The 13,100-nt window shown below is 38.4% G+C and overlaps 1 protein-coding gene across 1 annotated transcript in view; it reads right to left on the minus strand.

Annotated features, from left to right (window-relative positions):
• Nucleotides 1-13,100, minus strand: part of LOC127619103 (nucleolar protein 4-like) — a 136,769-nt gene that overhangs the window by 1,874 nt on the left and 121,795 nt on the right. The window contains exons 6-10 of the mRNA XM_052091859.1: nt 3,614-3,948; nt 2,745-2,921; nt 1,638-1,826; nt 1,223-1,345; nt 619-823 (exon numbers count right to left, since the gene is read on the minus strand). Coding sequence (XP_051947819.1) covers nt 619-823; nt 1,223-1,345; nt 1,638-1,826; nt 2,745-2,921; nt 3,614-3,948 — 1,029 coding nt within the window. The remainder of the gene's footprint in view (nt 1-618; nt 824-1,222; nt 1,346-1,637; nt 1,827-2,744; nt 2,922-3,613; nt 3,949-13,100) is intronic.

Genomic DNA, 13,100 nt, shown 5'->3' on the forward strand with positions numbered 1-13,100 from the left:
AATGTATCTCCTCACTCATATTGTAGTTCTGAAATATACAGTACTGTGCATACAACAAATATGTTTCACAAAAGCATTTGTCTTAAGATGGTTATTTATATCTTCAGCTTTAGTGTGTCATTAGGAAATATACATTTTAGACTCCCAAACATTCCATTTGCGAATACAATAGAAGAACAGGGAACCCTGCAACATTGCCCCCACAAAGCCCCCCCACTGAACAAGTCAGTATGGGATTTCATAGGGAGACATCTGAGACAGCCTAAATATATAGAAGATCTTTTCAATTGGTGCTGTATTGAAGACAAAGGTGGTTACACCAAATATTGATTTAGCCTTTTTTTTTTTTTATATACATGTTTACTGGACTTTGTATGACGTTAATTGATAAATGAAAACTATTAATGGAATTTTTGAAGACATCCTCACTACGCAATATTCCTCACAAGTGCCACACGTTTGCACAGTACTGTTCTTTGTAAGGAAATAAGGAAATTAAAAAAACACTTTTAAAAGCTGAAAGACCCACTCCATCACTTCTGAAAAAAAATAAATGTGTGTAAATGCAAACTATTCTCTGCCCTTTTCAATTATAGGTATCACTACATTGTCTCTCACCATTGGCCTGGGCGGTAGGTGTTGTCAGTGAGACAGGGTGTGGCATGCTGGCACACAGTCCACCGTAACCACGGTAACTGTAGTTGAGGCCTCCATTGATATACATCTGGTCCTGGGAGTACGCTGAGGCAGCAAGGGAGTATGCAGAGTGGGCAAGCGAGGCCGGCTCACGAGGGACAGCCTTATCCAGTGCTATCGGCTCCTCCTGTAAATAAGAAAGAGATATACATCAGATACGTGCACTTCCATTTAGCTCGGTTTTAAAACAAAGCGGGACAAAAAGCAACAGTTCCTGTAGTTCAACTTGTAGTGGTGCTAGCAATGTCAACGTCATTGGTTCGATTCCCATGGAACACATGTTCTGTGAAATGTATAGCTTGACTGCACTGTTATCCACTCTGGATCAAATCATCTGCCAAATGCATAAATAAATAAACAGAGATACCAGAACACTTCCAGGTGCCACATGCAGACCCCTTTAAACTATTACATACAAAGGGCTCAACAATAAGGATGACCTGGTGGCCAAGGGCCAGTTTTGGAGAGTTTGGGGCCAGTTAATGGAGCGGTCACTTGCCCTTACATTTTTTTCAAATTTACTCACATGTGCCTGGTAGACATCCATGCGCATTCTTTTGGCAGCTTTGCGTGATTCACTCTCGCAGGCTGCTGCTAGAATGTTTTCGGCCATGGCTGAGGTCAGGTGGGGTGGTGTGGGTCGGGTCTGCTGGAACAAACACAAATAAGATCAATGAATCAAACAAATATAACAGTACCAGCTTTAGAACTATTGATATTTCAGAATATTTACAGAATGATATTAACTTCATGCTAATCTTGTGTTTTTATTCGCAGGATGTGATACCAATAAATATCAAAGACACTAAATATCACAAAACTAGGTTGCATTTCTGAAAAACTTGGTTTGCATGTGCTTTAATAGCCACCAGGAGGCAGTAGATGACATCTTTTAATGTAAGGTAAACAGATGGGGCAGCTCTGTGAGGCAGTGAGTGTACCTCCATGCCGTTTTTCTTCATTCGGCGGCAGGATTTGAGGTAGGTGCGGATGCGCTTGCGAGCGCGCTCTTGGAACTCCGGGAACTGGCGGCTGCAGGATTCAATAATGGCCTGGATCTTCTCTTTAGGCTGTTTAGAGATTGGCACCATACGGTCCAGATTCTCATCCACAAACAGACGCACAAACATCTAAACAGAAATAAAAATAAAATTCAGACTGATTGGTGAACGGTTTAGATTGATTCATTGAAAAGAAATGACTCAAAAGAATGATTCGTTGCAAATCAAACATCACTGTGGCTTGCCAGCATGTTTTACTCTACAATATCTAATCGGCTAGATATTGCTCTTTTGTAAAGCTAAGCAAAATTAGAAAACGTCAATGACTTCTAAAATTCTATCAATTTCTATTACTTTTGCAGGCTTGGAAAACACAATATTGTAAAAATCAAATCATAAAACATGCATTCAAGCATTGCAGTTTGAATTACAAATAAAGCCACGAGAGCGATCGCATGGTTTCCATGAGTAATAAAGACTTTAAAGGAATATTCCAGGTTCAATACAAGTTAAGATCAATCAAGAGCATTGGTGGCAAAAAGTTGACAACCACAAACAATTATTTTGTCTTGTCCCTCCATTTCTTTGGAATGGGGCCAATTTTTGGAGGGTTTAAAAGGCAGAAATATGAAGCTTACAATTTTATAAAAGCACTTACATAATTATTCTGTTAAACTTGTGTATTAAGTTGAGAAAATGTTAGTAAGTGATTTTATCAAAATCATGTAAACAGGCTTAATGTTTATATATTGTGTCTACTTTTGAAACCGTGAGTATTTTTTTGTTTACGGATTGGCCTCCATTCACTTTCATTTTAAGTGCCTCACTGTAATCCAGATTTTTGCTTTTTTTTTTTTAAGGAGGGATGAGTCTAAAATAACATTTTTGTGGAAATCAACATTAAGCAACAAAAGCTGTCAACTGAGCTTAACTTGTATTGAATACTAGAGATCTATGGCTAAGAGAGACTATGGCTTTTTCATGCAGAAGAAAACCAAATATCACTTCTTGAGTTGAATGTCCTGATTTGTTTATGCAATTACTCACATTAAAGGCCTTCAGCCTCTCGGGGTCGACTCCTTCTACATCATTTATCTTATCACCATCATCATGGTCATCGTGGTCATCATCGTCGTCGTCAGCCTGAGACCGACCGACAGTCAGATCTTCAGCACATATCTCCATCTTTATTGAGTCGTAGCTCCCAGAACTGTATTGAGGAGACTGCATGCATACACATGCAAAACACACACACAAAAGAACCAAGGTAAGCCTTCAGTATGCATGAGTGTATAGATGATCAGAAAAGCCTTTGAAATGAGGGACTGAAAGATGTATTAAAAAGAAGATGATGTCTACCAATAAGGCCATTCATGCCCACCGACAGCGCTCTGACTGATGAAAACCATGTCTTCAAGGTCTAACCACATTAAGACATTCTTGCATTTCAGATCGTGAATTCGTATGAGTGCAAGTTTTGTGCTCTTCCTTTAACAAAGAAAATAGAATTAAAAAGAAGACGGAAGGATAGCCATGGAAAACGGACAAAATGAAAAAGTTTCTTTTCAGACCGAAGCCTTGTTCAGTGGATCGTTCAAATCCTTCTGCTTCTATCTGAATGAAGAATGCAGATGCTCCAAGCAAGCTAACTGGATGAATGAGGTCTGATTGAGTGGCTTTCATTACTGTCATCAACATGCATTCTATGCTCAACAAATTACAATCTGTTGCACAAAGGTGAGGGCAAAGTTCACTGGCAGTACCAATAGCAAGTGTGTGAATGTTACTGCACGATTGCTAATAGTAATAATACTTTTTTTGGCCTAAATGAACAAACATACTGGTGTACAGGTTATTTAAACATTGTTGTGGGTGTTTGTTTTGTGTGTTATCTTGACAACTGTAGTTGTGTGTACCTTATTGGTATAGTCCCTAATGTCTCTGCCAAGGCATAGCTCTGAAGATTTAGGGTATTTTCTGCGTAGCTCTTCTGCACGCTCAGGGTTAAAGGTAGCCAGCATGGCCGCAGCACTAGGAAGGGCCTGACTCAAACTCTCTGTGAGATTTACTGGTTGCTGGTCCTCTGAGGATGACGGTGAGGATGTTGTGCTGAAGTCGAGTGGTGCTGTGGTAACGTTTCCATTCCCGTTAACCTCGGCTCCTGTACTGTCACTCACACCAGCCACACCCACCGAGGGAGGAGTCAGTGTGTGCAACCCATTTCCACTTCCACTTTCAGAAGATGAGTCATCTGAAAATATAAATACCACAAACACATTTTATAAATAAACAATGCTGACTGGAATGATAGAAAGCACACACATTGAGCTTGATGCCAACCGCATACAGTTTTACTGTATTATTCTTAAGTTGGTGTGTGTAATTTCTGATTCAGTAGAAGCACCAAACACCATTGCAGAAATAGTTACTCTTTCCATACAGGCTTCCTAAACACTGCCCTCATCTGCCATTGGTCAATGAAAAAGGTGGTTGTGGGTGGTGTTCATTTAGTCAACTAAATAAGTGACGAAAATACTTGTTGACTACATTGTTTTTATGTGGTTAGCAATAATGAAGATGAGATTAAAAATACAATTCATGATGATAATTAAATTATCTTGATTAAAACATACTGTTGACAAAAATATGAAGAAAAATATTGTTTAATATATTGATGATTCAAATTATCCAGTCATAGTATTTTGGGGATTTTCACCCTTGAACTGTGGGAGCTGAAAGAACAACAGTAAACTGGAGTGCTTCTTTACTAGCAGGTTATTTACTTTACTCAAATGCATAATATATAGGCTACATAAGGTTAATTAACTTATTCACAACATAGATATAATATTATAACTTACATGAAGGTGAAATTGAACTAAGATCCACGCTATTCTAAATGTGTATCTCTCCTCGTATATAAGCCATTGCCATAACAATAGGCTATACACAGTGCAAAATGCTAAACAGTCTATAAAAACATGGAAAATTAATTATACTGAAAATGTAGTCTCAAAATAACTATTATATATACCTAATACTTCAGTATACTCAACATCTGCTATTATTGAAGGAGCACATTTCAGGTTGTTGCCAGGTCTTATACAAGTTTATACATGTTTAAATGAATAAATATTTGCTTTAAAAGATGTTTGAATATTTGGTTTAGGTTTCAACTCACTGTAACATTTTGCACATTATTAAATATAGTTGTAACTTTATTTTCATTTGCTAATAAAATTGACAAACATTATTGAATGACATGACAACTCTGGTTGAGCCAAGGTTGCTATGCCAGTCTACTCTAATAAACAGAGCACTGTTGATAGAGCCACAGCCTTTATACTCTTCATGGAAATGAACTGGGATAAGAGAAAGTATTAAAATATATATGAAAAATGTACTTTTCCATTAAGTTTTAATTTAGGAAAAAGTTGAAAATGTATTTGAAATAACAGGAGATGCATTTTAAAAGAATCAACATTAACAGTTAAAACTGTTTCAAATCAAACATGTTCTTCCACAAACAGGCAGCTAAAATGCATCAAGCTGTCTGCAGGGGGCACTTTTGGGCAGTTACTCCGTGTCTATATGCAAGTGTAAAGCCTATTTAGTCTATTTATTGCTTATTTATTTATTGAAGATGCCCCGGTCAAAAACAACATTGTAAAAAAAATCCTGTAAAATCTTTGGTAAAAAACTGGCAGCCATGGTTGCCAGAAGTTCACAGTAAGAAATAGATAACCACATTTCAGGCTTTACGGGATGTAATTATGATGCCTGTATATTTTACAGTGCATTACTGTCGTTTATATTTTTAAATATTAAACTTGATATATTAACCTTCTGAAACTGCAAAAATCTGCTTTTCACTTAATCACCGTAGTAATTACACAAGGACACATGATGACATGAAGTTCATCAATAGTGTCTCTTCCAGAAGCAATGACCAATAAACATGTAGAGACAGTGCTGAGTGTCATTCACACAAACACTAAACACCATCAGGGTAACACATGTGAAATTAAAATATCACAATAAACATTAACTAAACTACATCAATATAACACTATATATAACTGAGTATATAACTGATATTAATCATAAGAAGAAACATAACTATTCCCATAAAGTATAATGAAACGTGATGGGTCATGCAGGGAATTCTGGGAATGCACGATTATTGCTTTTACTGTCATTTGAACAATAATTTACATGTACTCTCTTGTTAAACATAGTATAATTTTTACAGTTAATTATACGGAAAATCATACTTTTTACATTTTACAAAAATGTAATTTTAACAAAATATATTAAAATGTTTTACCGTATATTTTAAGGTAACTATTGTTAACCAATAAAGTTTTTTTTTACTGTAGCACTTTTACAGTCTTTTACAGTTAAAATTTAGGAAATGTTTTACAGTGAAGAATTTATTTGTTGTCCACTGCCAAGTGTTCTTTGTGTAATGCTAAAATACTGTAGTTAGTACACTAATGCACTACACTGAAAGCATCATGGCATCCACAGATACACATACAGTATGCAGAAGCCATCGACTGTTTTTTTTATCCAATACACCAAAGTCAATTAAGCAAGAAGTTGTTATTTGGCGCGCGCACGCACGCACGCACATCCCCGTTTTATAAAATCATACACCTTCTGCCACTCAGGAATATATATGTTTTGAAACAATACCATTTCTTATGCCACAAATCATAAATATCAACTGCACATACACATCCACACCTCTGCAAACTTCTAGGGAAATATCTTAAGAGATGGAGACACACTGAAAGAATGGAAACAACAACAAAATAAGTAATAAAGTCTGTGCGAGTGTGTATGTGCAGATGTAATGCCTACATGCAGCAATAGGAGGAAAACATAGTAAGGGCAGAATTGGGGTCAGAGTACAGTGCCAACAGAAAAAAAAGAAGAAAAAAAAAAGAGTGAAAACGAGAAAGGGAATGGAAAAGGAAGAGAGGACAGGATGGATTGGATGAAGAGGAGAGGGCACAGGCTGGTGAGAAGGAAGGATGGAGATTGGATGGAGACAGGGAGGGAAGGTGTGATGCAAAGAGGAATAGAGTGAATTAGGGGAGGAGGGCAGTAGGAAGCAGGTCAGAGTCAGGGGCAGAGTGAACATCAGCATGGGGTGGGAGGAAGCAAACGGAGTATGGGGGAAGGTAAAATTATCTGTGGAGGACACTGGATGAGAAGAGAGAGGGAGGAAGATAAAAGAGAGCTAGGTAGAAAGACTGAAAGAGGGAGGAATGGAAGAAGCAGCTAAAAAGAAAGAAGGAGAGATAAAAAGAGATATGCAGTGTGTGGAGGGGGTGAGTGTGGCAGAGACAGCCGCATATTTATTGGAGTATAAAGAGTATTCATGCAGGGAAAGGAGGGCTGGCCTAGTGCCTGCCAGCTCTGCTAAAAACCTGCATGGCTTCACTTCACCACACACACTCTTTTTCTACAGTATATCCCTCCTTCACTCTTTCACTGGTGTCTTGAAGGGAGGTTTGTGAAGGACAGATGAGAAAGCACCCAATGTAATGTACAGTACATGAAATGTGTGCGTTTCCAAAACTCTTGGCTATAGTGGATGTGTCTCTCTTGCACTGTGATGTCCTGAATACTCTATTTTCTTGCCCCTGCTCAGTAAACGGCCGCAGCAGTCAGGCTTTTGAAGTGCTGATTTTGAAGTGAGGTGTGTTTTTCTCAGTTACAGAATAGGGTCCAAGAGTCTGCGACCAAAAATGCTTCTCTTTTGCTTTCTTTCGTTAATAAAATGCTACATTTTCATACATTTTATTATAAGCATAACAATTGTGTTGTTGAGTTATTGAGACAATTTCTTTGTAGGATTATGTCCCCTTTATGTGCAAACCCGGATAATCCAAGTTATCCAGTATGATTTGAGAATCCTCCAAAAGAGCATCTTGTGTGCTTTAATAGAAGCAAGGAAACCTGACCTTATGTACAAAGGAGTTAACAAGGTCAATGTCCCAAACAGTGACGCCTGCAGCTGTATGGCCGTACGCACTGTGTGACAGGAATGAGAAATATATAATCTCCGAATATTTTATCAATCATGAAATGTGTCCCATATTTCTGTTGGCTGTTTAAAAGAAATAGCAATGCCCAATTTGCGAATTAATAATTCCTTTGGAGTCTGTTCTTTTCAGTGAATTGGCCAAACGGGCTTGCAAAATGGTCTGCATCAATTCGTGATTCAGTGAAATTCGTTCAAAGCGCTCTATCACTGAATCATTTGGAGTGGTTTCTCACAGTAAAACAGTATTGGGATATTTACGAATACAGCGCTGGATACAGTGTAAATTTACCTACAGTCAACTGAAACAAAAGACTGTCTTTTTGAGAGGTAACTTTGAGAAACTTCAGCTAGTGCTGTGTAATGTGAACAAGGGGCTGTTCAAACTGAACGTTTTCTTGCATCCGCTCGCGCTGTTTTTCAACCGTTTACCATGTAAACATTTGCTAGATAGATGTAACGTAACTGCGTCACGTTTCACTGTGTTTTAATCAACTCTCACGGGAGCGCTGCATTTTTAAACCGTGTCAAAGAACTTATTCAACTGATAAAAACGCCTCTCGAGACACCTGCATTCTACTCTATTCGTTGTGGTGCCTTTTGCTTTTTTAACATGATAACCCATCTGTCTGAATGCCCTTGGACCCAACTAGATATAAGGTTTATTAGGCAGATTGCTGTGCGTACCCTAAGATTAAATCCTGCAAGTGCCCCTGGTTCCAAATTTGCTTACATTTGATTGGTAAACTACAAAAATAGTGCAGAATCTTACAATTTTCTGTTTATATCCAGGTTTAAAAGAAAAACAAATCCCGGTCAGATTTTTTTCTGACCCCACTGTATCTCTCCAATGATATGCGAAGGGATTGAGGTTAAATTGGTTCTAAGAAAAAAATATTCTGACATGCATGCATGCACAAGCAACCACATGATTAAAGGGGTCATGTCATGCATCGTTTTGTTATTTTAATATGTTCATTAAGGTTCACTTATAATTTTATGGTTGATATGATGTTATTCCAGTACCAAAACCAATATGTCCTCCTTGGATTATTATTAAAAAAAAGCACAATGCTGTCAGTCAGTGCGTTTACTTACACTTAAAAGTTTGATTTTAGTCAGACTAAAACATTAATTCCTCTTTTTAAAATGTCATGTAAAGGTTTTAGTCTGATTTTTACATGTCGGACTAACAGACCTAGATAATGTGATTCAGCTCGGCACAGTCCAGCATGTATCCACAATAATGGGACCACAATTACCCTCAGCATTGTACACAACATGTATTACTGGCACTTCCTCAGATGATATTCTTCCTTCCAATATTCAATTATGCATTGTGTCATGTATACTTGGACAGACAGATGAAGACTGTTGCTCGACTACACAAAACCCTGCTGGAGCTCGATTATAACTGCGTATGCAAACATACTGACTGTAGTATTAAGACCAGCTCGGACAAACACACAAAGCCTTGTGCTTCAGCAAGGCCAGACCTCCATATCTACATAGCGCAAGAAGTCTGTCAAGGTTCCTTGAAAGAGAGTCTCCCATGTTAACCTCCTTAACATGATACTCATCCCCCAAAAGCAAGTGGCAACTTCCTGAATTACTTGTCTTCCATTTGACGGGAATAACGACCGGCCAATAAAATCTCCTTTACCGTGTGACAAGCATGAAATGTGATTAGTCCTGGCTCATGTCACTCAACTGGCCCTGGTCCAGTTTCATCCTTTAGAGAATTTCCCCTTTTAATCATCCAGAGTACAAGCCATATAAACAAGCTGACTGTGAACGTGCTGCTATACCTGTGGTTTCCCAAATCAATCATCCACAGGACCATACTGACTCTGTGGACTTTTTTTTTTTTTTTTAACATGTTATGTGTCCATTGTATGTCAAATTATGCAATTTCTGGGCAAATCATTAGTGAAACCATTCTTGCATAAATAACGGTCTTAAATTCAATGCAACAACTTACGTAAGAATGGTTTAACGAACAATTTACCCAGAAATTCTCACTCCTGAATTGTATTTTATCTAGAGCCCAAACAATACCGATTTTAGAGGAGGGAAATTCACAGATTACCGATATGGTGGCTGATATAGTTAATTTTTCAGCTGGAATGAAAATAGACCTTTACTATGTGGATTGTGCACTGATTTTGCACCGATATGACAATGCAAAGGTACACGGACGGCTGCTTTCTTAAACATATACTTTTATCTATGAATATTTGACATTATTATTATACATTGTCAACAAATTCTAGAAATGAACACTGAGAAAATAAAGAATAAATAAAAATGCAATAAATAGTTAAATAAAAACCAGTACTGTATGTTTAGTATCAGTCAATGGCTGACCATTTAAATAAAGAATAAATTGAAATAAAATAAATAGTTAAATAAACATCAGTAGTACTCTTTACTATCAGTCAAATGCTGACTATTTTAATAGTGCCAGTCAATTACGGGCAGGTTGTAAAACAAGAAGCATTTACGCCTCTCAAATCAGATAAACAGCGGCAGGGGAGTTACACCGTATTCTGTTATACAAGTTCAGGGGAACCTTTCAACATTGGAAAACCAGACTTTTAAATATTACATTTTATAAATGCAATGACTGGAATTGTTCGGTTGAAGTGGGTACCAAACTGAATCCTGAACAAAACAGTTTGGTGAATACATGTTTAAACTTCCACTCAGCTGACAAGCTATGAAAGTAGCTACATTGTTAGCTAGATAGTTATAAGCTTATTGTCATGGAGATTAAAAGATGGGTATTGTTTCTTTACTTTGCAGCATTGTGTCTTACCAACTAAGTAATAATGTAATGTGAAATCAACACTCAACAGACACAATCCATCACTGAACCATTGTCTGCTGAGCAGCAAAAAGATGCTCTGAAGTTTACTTTTCAATCTGCTACATTACTGACTGAACTGACAAACTAGAGCTGGCTAACATAACAAACAGGTGTGATAAACATGAGTGAAATGGTTGTCAAGGACAGGGTTAACGTTATATTAGTTAAACTGAAAAGGGAAAATTATGGGGTAATTTTTTATTAACTGTCCAGTATATATTTCACAAACTAGTTAGCAACTTACCGTGAAGACTGCTTAATATCGACTGACGGATAAATCAGTCGAGCACTAATTTTATTGTACTATATGTTAAGAGATACTATTTTGATACAGTGTAAACAAATGTGTGCATCTTTGAGCAAAAAACAGTCGGCCAAGTGATTGTCGCTGTTTATTCACAATTATCTGCAATTGCTCTTGCAGGTGTGTGTGTTTGTTTGTGACACACACAGACACTCAGAGGGGTGCAGGCACATCTGTCGATAGCACCACTGTGCTTCCTGTCTCAGAATCTCAGTAATGACCAATCAGGCATAATGATCCAGCCTACCCAGCAGGCCCTGTGTAGAGTCACACAACACAAACATTTCATCAAGGGGTGCGCAGTCCATGCGGTTATTAGTGAAGAGGATGGCTTGTGAACTTTTGAGCATCCCCCCACACAAATATGTAAATATAGTTTAAATAGGTTGGTAGCAAGCAGTAGGGATCGAGAGAAGGTCTGCTCTCTCCTTGTGCTGTAACTGACTGTTTTTTTAACTCATGCAGATGACCTCCAATTAGTGGGTTCCTCCAATAAACCACAGCCTGTCAGTCAAGTCCACCCTACTGCAGTCTAACATGTATTCACAGCACACCTACACATGCACTCCCAACAGCTTCTCTCTCTCTCTCTCTCTCTCTCATCCCTCCTTTCTTCACATTAGGAATTGCCTGAATGACTAGTCTACTAAGTCTTAAAGGAATAGTTCACCCAAAAAATAAAATTCTCTTATCCTGTTTTTCCATACCCATATGATTTTTCTTCTTCCGTGGAACACAAAAGATGTTAAGCAGAATGTTAGCCTCAGTCACCATACACCTTCATTTTGGACAAAGCAATGAAAGTGAGGAATGACAATCTTTCATACATCATCATTTGTGTTCCACAGAAGAAAGAAAAGTCATACAAGTATGGAACAACATGATAAAAGAATTAAATTTTTTGGGTGAACTGGTTTCTTGAGATGCATTTTTAAAAGTGGGACTATTTTTAACTTGACAAGATGTCCCGTTTTGCAGTGTTCATGGCAGGACATTTAGAAAAATGCTGAGATGCAATACAAGGGCCAAGGATGTCCGTCTGTATTGGCAGTACTTTAAAGGGGATGAATTTAAAAACATAACATTTTCAGAGAGGGGTTTACATTGAAATTGTATAGTGAAAATACAGAACACTAATTAAAGCATTATTGCTAAAAAAAATATCTGAACTACAAAAAAATAAAAATCGATAAATTAATCTACCTACACTAATTGACATGTCGGATGTTGAAGGAAAAGTTGACCATAGTGACCCATACTTTCTTCATACTCCTCTCTCTTTTGCACTTTCTCTTCCTGGTCTGACATTCAGCTTGTGCAAAGGAGGCAGATTCTCCCCTTCCTCCTCCTCTACACCCATTGCTCCATCTCAACCTCTTTCTCTCACTTCTGCACAATAGAGACCCACCCTGTCTTCAAACACTATCACTTCCTACTCCTCTCAAAGAAGCCAGAGCTCGGATACTGGGGAGTGAAAAAAGAGTGTGCTGACAGTGCGGTCCAGCTGCTCTGAATGTCACTGTGATTCATTGGGGCATTTAGGGCACAGGGGACAGGACAACACTGGAGTGTGTGTGTGTGTGTGTGTGTGTGTGTGTGTGTGTGTGTGTGTGTGTGTGTGAGTGTGAGTGTTTAAGAGGGCAAGGGTCTTAGAGGCACAAGGGCACATGCACACACACACAAGCACTGCGATTGAAACCAGGCTCGTTGTGCTGCTGTCAGGTTGTGAGGATGGTCCACAGTCAGTCAATCAATGATGTACCCATGATTCTCTTGGGTGCAGAGGGCAGGCAGGAAGCACAAAGTGCTGCATCAGCCACCAGCTGCCAACAAACTCATCATAAATTATATGCTTAACATAGACACACACAAAACCACACAGACATATGAACATGCACTCTCACTCTACATGACCACAATCACCTGCAGCTCGGTTTGAATTACAAAAGCACTATACCTCTGGAGTTTGCAAGTTCGAATTCCATGGCATGTTGAGTGACTCCAGCCAGGTCTCCTAAGCAACCTAATTGGCCAGGTTGCAAGGGAGTGTAGAGTCACATGGGGTAACCTCATCATGGTTGCGATGAGTCGTTCTCCATGTTGAGTTGTGCGTGGATGGCGTTAAGCCTCCACATATGCCATGTCTCCACGGTAACATGCTCAACAAGCCACATT

This window comes from Xyrauchen texanus, chromosome 25 (assembly GCF_025860055.1).
Source record: "Xyrauchen texanus isolate HMW12.3.18 chromosome 25, RBS_HiC_50CHRs, whole genome shotgun sequence".
Classification (NCBI taxonomy): domain Eukaryota; kingdom Metazoa; phylum Chordata; class Actinopteri; order Cypriniformes; family Catostomidae; genus Xyrauchen; species Xyrauchen texanus.